Below are 7,968 nucleotides of genomic sequence, written 5' to 3'. Positions count from 1 at the left end.
ACAGCAATGTTCCAACATGTAGTGGAAAGCCTTCCCAGAAGAGTGGAGGCTGTTATAGCAGCAAAGATGGGAACCAAATCCATATTAATGCCCATGATTTTGGAATGAGATGTTTGATGAGCACGCGTCCATATACTTTTGGCCATGTAGTGTAGTTCAATGTCATAACACAATATCGCATGACAGGGACAATCATAGATTGGCACCGTGAGGTCGCTATCAATGCTAGGCAACACAGCATGAAAGTCTCCCTTACAGAACCAGGGACAACTACTGTATACAGAGGCATAGGGTGCATCCCAAATGCCACCCTATTCCCCATATAGTCAACTATTTTTGACCAGGGTCTATAAAGCTCTATTCAAAAGTAGTGCACTATACAGCTCTGGAAAAAATTGAGACCACTGTAAAATTATCTGTTTATCTGGTTTTACTCTTTATAGGTATGTGTTTGGGTAAAATTAACAGTTTTGTTTTATTCTATAAACTGCTGACAACGTTTCTCCCAAATTACAAATAAAAATGTTATTTAGAGCCTTCATTTGCAGAAAATGACAACTGGTCAAAATAACAAAGAATATGCAGTGTTGTCAGACCTCGAATAATGCAAAAATAATATATAAAATATAATAATAATATATGCCATTTAGCAGACACTTTTATCCAAAGCAACTTACAGTCATGTGTGCATACATTCTACGTATGGGTGGTGCCGGGAATTGAACCCACTACCCTGGCGTTACAAGCGCCATGCTCTACCAACTGAGCTACAGAAGGACCACTAAAATTGAAGCAGCCTGGCTTTGTTCGACGGCGTGTGGCCATCCATCTTCCTCTTGATCACATTCCAGAGGTTTTCAATGGGGTTCAGGTCTGGCGATCGGGCTGGCCATGACAGGGTCTTGATCTGGTGGTTTTCAATGGGGTTCAGGTCTGGCGATCGGGCTGGCCATGACAGGGTCTTGATCTGGTGGTTTTCAATGGGGTTCAGGTCTGGCGATCGGGCTGGCCATGACAGGGTCTTGATCTGGTGGTTTTCAATGGGGTTCAGGTCTGGCGATCGGGCTGGCCATGACAGGGTCTTGATCTGGTGGTTTTCAATGGGGTTCAGGTCTGGCGATCGGGCTGGCCATGACAGGGTCTTGATCTGGTGGTTTTCAATGGGGTTCAGGTCTGGCGATCGGGCTGGCCATGACAGGGTCTTGATCTGGTGGTTTTCAATGGGGTTCAGGTCTGGCGATCGGGCTGGCCATGACAGGGTCTTGATCTGGTGGTTTTCAATGGGGTTCAAGTCTGGCGATCGGGCTGGCCATTACAGGGTCTTGATCTGGTGGTTTTCAATGGGGTTCAGGTCTGGCGATCGGGCTGGCCATGACAGGGTCTTGATCTGGTGGTCCTTCATACACACCTTGATTGACCTGGCTGTGTGGTATGGAGCATTGTCCTGCTGGAAAAACCGAGCTGCTTCAATTTTTGTGCCAGGAGTGGCATAAAGTCACCCAACATCAATGTGAAAGACTGGTGGAGAGCAGGCCAAGACGCATGAAAGATGTGCTTGAAAATTAGGGTTATTCCTCCAAATATTGATTTCTGAACTCTTCCTAAGTTAAAACAAAAGTATTGTGTTGTTTAAAAATGAATATGAACTTATTGTCTTTGCATTATTTGAGGTCTGACAACAATGCATTTTTTGTTTTTGTTTTGACCAGTTGTCATCTTCTGCAAATAAATGCTCTAAATTACATTTTTTTCTTGGAATTTGGGAGAAATATTGTCAGTAGTTTATAGAATAAAACAAAAATGTTAATTTTACCCAAACACATACCTATAAATAGTAAAATCAGAGAAACTGATCATTTTCCAGAGCTGTATAGTGAATAAGGTGCAATTTGGGATGTAGACAGAGACAGGCTGCACCTCCACCTCAGTGATGCTGAGTTACCAGACGCAGGTGGACCAGGGGTCCCTAGGTTGGTGATACTTAGTCTGGACCCCCAACACCAGCCTGGGAACTGATCTCTGACCTCTTACCAGCTAGGACGTGAACTCCAACCTATCCCAGATGGACATGTGATAATGTCAAAGACAGTACAGTATGACAAGAGGCTAAAACTGCTTCTCCAATAGAAATCGCCGATCACACTTGTAGGCGATGTCATGGCGACGTAGAAACACTTCATCGGGTCTAATGGTCGTCTCACACCGAACTGTGTATGTGCAGGCAGTCAAATCAAAGGCACTCCTTCCATATAAAGTTGTTTTTGATGAAAATGTATCAGTTTGCCACTTTCACATGGTTGGAGTAATAACATATTCAACTACTTAAGACATTGGTGTGAATCTAAGTTGGCCTTTTAGATTTCGAGAAAAAAATTAATTTCTCTCATTAACTCTAACCTCAAACCCTGGCCTGGTCTGTTTCGCAAGCATTCCCGGAAGTCTCGTGATGTTGCGCCTCAGGGTTTAGAGAGAGCGAGAGAGCGAGAGAGAGAGAGAGAGAGAGAGAGAGTGAGAGAGCGAGAGAGAGAGTGAGAGAGAGAGAGCGAGAGAGAGAGCGAGAGCGAGAGCGAGAGAGAGAGCGAGAGAGCGAGAGAGAGAGAGAGAGAGAGACACACGCACTTACACGGCAGGGTCATGAAAAGAAAACAACATATGGCACTGGGGTTTCTTGCTCTTTTTAACGACTCTCTCCTTATGGACTCTCCTATTTTGTTATTAGCAAAAATGATATTTTTGTACCAAGCAACTCCTCATACATTTATTGCACATTTCTCCCAGCCTTTTTGCTCATTCAAATGTATTCCATTGAATTTATCAGCCCTCTCCTCTCTTACTTATCATTTAATGTTGCGTCAGAATAGTTCCGAATGCTTTAGTCCATTAGCAGCGTTTGTGAAGGAGACTATTCACGCTCCAAAGTTTTAAACTGAATCCCATAAATTCAACCCAGAAAATGAAATCATCTGTATATGAATATTCACCACTGTGTCTGGCCCAATGTTAAGTATGGCATAAATCTCTGTGTCCTGTTCCCCTTGAACAAGGCAGAGTGGACAAATTCAACATGAAGAAGGTTAGTTCTCTCTCTCTGTGAGGCTAGATTGTTTTTCTCATATTCATAAGAACACTGTCCTTGGCTTTTAAGTGCTTGTCAAAGATTACTGCATGGATGTCTTTTTTTCTATCTATGGATCATTGTTGCATTCCAATCTCCTATAAAACACATGTATTTTCTACACACTATAGATGGAAAGACCTCAACAACAAGATGACTCCCTGTAGACTGAAGCTGTGTCTGAAATGTCACCCTTTTCCCTCGGGCCCCGGTCAAAAGTAGCTAACTAACTAGGGAATAGGGAGCCATTTGGGACGCAACCTGAATGTGCAGAATGGCAGCTGAGGACTATTGTTGTGATGCAACCCCGGTAGGACAGTATGTCTTTGTGCTCTGAAACCAGATGATTCACACGGGTCCTCAATGTTAACACATTGTTCTAAACTTGAACCCAGGCCATGTACTGCAATGAGAGACACTGTCTAGTGTCTAACCAATAATACCCCATGCAGAATGTGTAAAAAGCCATTGTCTAACTCATACCTTCCACATCCTCCCTTTCCTTTACTCGTTTGTATTATGTCATATTTGCACGTTCTAATTGTAGAAACTGCATTGGTCCCAGATATGTCTGTGCTCTTGCCATCTCTATTGTTGCCATTGTCAAGCGAAGCATGCATGGCATGAGAACATGTTTAGCCTGACAATTCCATAAGGAGTTGACAAGCAGACAGGCACCCAGGCTACCTTGCACGAGCCAGGCTATAAGGGAATGACAAAGACACTGTACTATATCTCAGGTTAATAAGATAATAAGATGAGCGTATTATATACCAATGACCAGTGTGTCTAGGCCAGCAGCACTTCAATTTGTTTTATATATTTATATTATATTTGTCAGATTAAATTGTAGCATCATTGATGGTAAACGACCTTGTTGATGAGCTATAACCTATGTTATGTTTTGGTTTGGGTCAATAAAGGTGAAAAATCTACTCTGCTTTCTGGCTCAATATGGCCAGAAACAAAGAACTTTCTTCTGAAACACGTCTGTCTATTCTTGTTTTGAGAAATGAAGGCTATTCTATGCAAGCATTTGCCAAGAAACTGAAGATCTCGTACAACGCTGTGTGCTACTCCCTTCACAGAACAGCTCAAACTTGCACTAACCAGAATAGAAAGAGGAGGAGGCCCCGGTGCACAACTGACAAAGAGGACAAATTACATTAGAGTGTCTAGTTTTAAAACAGACTTCTCACAAGTCCTCAAATGGCAGCTTCATTAAATAGTACCTGCAAAACACCAGTCTCAACGTCAACAGTGAATAGGGGACTCGGGGATGCTGGCCTTCTAGGCAGAGTTCCTCTGTTCAGTGTCTGTGTTCTTTTGCCCATCTTAATATTTTATTTCTATTGGCCAGTCTGAGACATGGCTTTTTCTTTGCAACTCTGTCTAGAAGGCCAGCATCCTGCAGTTGCCTCTTCACTGTTGACGTTGAGACTGGTGTTTTGCAGGTACTAGTTAATGAAGCTGCCAGTTGAGAACTTGTGAGGCATCAGTGTAGACATTAACAATGTCTACACTGTAATTCTGATCAATTTTATGTTATTTTAATGGATTAAAAAAATGCTTTTCTTTAAAAAATAAAGAAATGTCTAAGTTCCCCAAACTTTTGAATGGTAGTGTATGTTTTTAAGGAAGTGCGTATGACCACAAACTTGACTAATACTGTCCTACCATTTGTTGTCGTCTGGGGATGTCCCACTGTAATAACATATAATAAAAAATGAATTAACAAATAAATGATCTAATAACCCTGAAAGTGAAAAAGATGCTTCCTCAGAGTAACATTATAGTTATAACAGACCAGTTTAATGATTGTCTCTGAGTCCATCCATGACTCACAATGTAACATAACCTGCTCAAAAAATTAGCTTTTTGATGAATTAATGCAGGATTTTTTTCATTCACTGGTTTTTCACTTTTACAAACATTATGGATCGTGGAAAACCAAATCTTTTCTCAGGTTTTGAACATTCAAAATAACTCCCAAAACATCCACTTTGAAGTGTTTTCATAACAAGATACATGAATCATACAGTGTTTGTTTGTTTCCATAGTTGCAGTTCAATATTCAAGTCATTGTTCATAGGCCTTCAGGCTTTGTCAGAGACATCCACTTTTCCAGACACCAAAGTAATGGTCCTGTCAAATACAACTGTCTGTAATTGAACTGAAAAATAAAACTAAGATACATTCCAATGTGGCCAAGAAGTGGAATTCCTCAAAAACACTGATTCAAAGTAAAGCTTTATAATTCCACGATTAACGAAATGGCACTAGATGCAAAATTACATTGAATTCACTGTCTTTGGTGGAAAGGAAAAAATAAATGTTTTTCTGTCACAGTTTGGAGACCGTCAGTAAAGACTTACTGAGGTCCTTGGCCTCCCCGGCCGTCCTGACTCTCTCGTAGCCCAGGACAGCCATGGAGTGATGACAGTAGTCCTCCACCTGTTTGATCTGCTGGATGCTGAGCACTGTTCTCCATGCGCTGGCAGCCTGAGTGGCGTTCCTGGAGGACACTATGAACGGCTTGGAGGACGAACTAGACCCGCCTGTCATGTTCAGAGCAAACGACTCAATGTCGTGGTTGGTGGTGAGGTTGGCGAAGCGGTAGATGTTCCTCAGGATCTTCACAGGGTTCTCCACCAGGTCCTCGTAGCGCACGGCCATGTACTTCCCTTTGAGCCAACTGGGAGGGTTTAAGGCCGTCCTCAGGGTCCGGGAGGTGCGGTCACAGATCACCTCCATGGCTCCGATGGAGTGGTAGTCCGAGCCGTCCTTCTTGTTGGCTTTGTGGTTGGGGTCGACAAAGGGGATCCTGCGGAGTTTGGGGTCCCTGCTCCGGACCACCTGCAGGTTCTCCCGGATCAGCCCGTGTCGGGACTTGATCCTGGAGTTGGCCACGGCCCGGGGGTCCCTGACCAGGTGAACTACCTTCACGTCCAGTGACGGGTCCTCCATGAGGGGGGCTAGAACGTTCACGTCCAGGATACGCACCCCTTTAATAACGATAGTGCTGTACTTGAGGCACTCCTCCTCCAGTAGTCTAAGGCTTTGAGGTGGGCACTTTTTACACACCTTGTCGTCCACCATCCCCACCACCTCTTTCCTGTAGGCAGAGCAGAGGGGGTAGGAGCACACCACCTTATTCAGGGTGGCCCCAAAGAGTCCTAGGGATGTAAAGTTCTTTCCCCCTGGGCTGTTGTACAGCTGGAACACAGAGAGATCACAGCGGTATAAGGAGCTGAGCATGTCCCTGGCTGCCCCCTGCAAAGACACTGCGTCTCCCGGGTACAGCTTCTGCCAGATGTGCCACATGGGTTCATACAGGAAGAACACTTCAGGATTTTGGTTAAACAGCTCCCCGAAAAAGGAGGACCCAGACCTCCATGTGGTCAGAACATAGACCAACTGTCTTTTCTTGGCCAGAGAGGGTCTGTAGAGGAACCGGATGTCTGATCTGCCATGATAGGTAGTGCTCCTCATCTGGTGATTGCACTGCTGGGGCTCTTTAGTCCATTTATAGTTGGCCAAGTTCAGCATGGTCAGCACCAGCAGCAAGAAATAGGCTATAAACAACACAATCCGCTTTCTGCGTAGCACCTTCATCACAATGCCGGGCTGGGCTATTATCTTGGTATGGTTCCTGTACGTTTTGAGCTTTCTCCCGTAGCCAGCATCCTTCTCCCAAGGCGCTGTCAACTTCAGTTGTTGGTGGTATTGTTTCCCTCTCATCTGTAACCTAGGAGTGAGTGGCTTTCACCACTGGGAGAAAGCTTCTTACATTTACAATAGGCGAACCCGTACAGCGTATTGAATATCTCCGGTGGGAATTGATACCGACCGAATCCAATGCTAAATGATTAGGTAATACCCCAGCCAACAGATTCGATATTACAATCCGATTCCCGATCCAAAATACGATAACGCAGCTCTGCCTTTACTGCAGTGCGCAAGGCTCTTCACATGAAAATGTTTCCATTACGGGTATTACAGTGCGTATTGCGTTAGGCCTGCCATCAAAAACAAAACGAAGAACCGTTCATGCAAACAATTTACGCCCTCCTTGACAATATTCAGTGTAGGCATCTCAGCGCAGTTCAAATCTGATGCGCCCCGGTATAGATGGAGCCTATATGAACATTGTACCACAGCACACAAGTAATACGTTAGCAATTACGCGCTCCAGCTTCTTCTTGAATCATGCCGCTAAATGTCGCAGGTATATCCAGAGGTGAGTCTATTCGTCCAAAGAATCAAATATTTCCATTATTCCTGATGTGCGGTATTGTATCTCTTAACCATTGAAACAGGACTGATTTAATCAGAGTACAGGGAGAAAAGCCCTCCCTTCTCTAAACGCCATTGGAGCATGATAGGATACGTGCATAAACGAGTTACGCCCTTGGTTCTTCGGCACGTCTGTCAACAATGAATGCACCGCTCTCGACACGCTCACATTTGAAAAAAGGCAACAGTAAACATGTCGTCTCTCACGAATGATGCAGCGCCCCCGCTTGGGCCAATTGAGATATCGCGTGTGACTAACACATTTCATATTCGCAAATGTAAGTGAATTACTTTAGCTCTGGTCTTGGGCCAATCAGTGTTATTTTGTAAATGCTGGATGTTTATGGCAAGACGCATCATTCACTGAAGTTTCGTCAACATCGGCCAAGTGCTGTCTGAGATATCTCGTGTGACTAACGTACAAAGGCACCGATGGATGGAGACAGATCCACAGTCCCCTCCCCGATTTCATCGTGGGGGACAACAAAGTCTCACAGCAATGGTAGACGTCACAACTGTGGAAAATGATGCTGTTGTTAGGATAGAATAGAAATGTA

General features: G+C 44.1%; 1 protein-coding gene across 1 annotated transcript; it reads right to left on the bottom strand.

The window, feature by feature from the left end:
• Positions 1 to 4,905: 4,905 nt before the first annotated feature.
• On the bottom strand, positions 4,906 to 7,501 carry chst2b (carbohydrate (N-acetylglucosamine-6-O) sulfotransferase 2b). Its single transcript, XM_035741723.2, has one exon. The coding sequence runs from the start codon at positions 6,854 to 6,856 to the stop codon at positions 5,459 to 5,461; it is 1,398 nt and encodes a 465-aa protein (XP_035597616.2). The 5' UTR covers positions 6,857 to 7,501; the 3' UTR covers positions 4,906 to 5,458.
• Between the last annotated feature and the right edge of the window lie 467 nt (positions 7,502 to 7,968).

This window comes from Oncorhynchus keta, chromosome 28 (genome assembly GCF_023373465.1).
Source record: "Oncorhynchus keta strain PuntledgeMale-10-30-2019 chromosome 28, Oket_V2, whole genome shotgun sequence".
Classification (NCBI taxonomy): Eukaryota; Metazoa; Chordata; class Actinopteri; order Salmoniformes; family Salmonidae; genus Oncorhynchus; species Oncorhynchus keta.
Note: the sequence above shows the minus strand (reverse complement) of the source record. Positions and strands in the feature narration are given on the sequence as shown.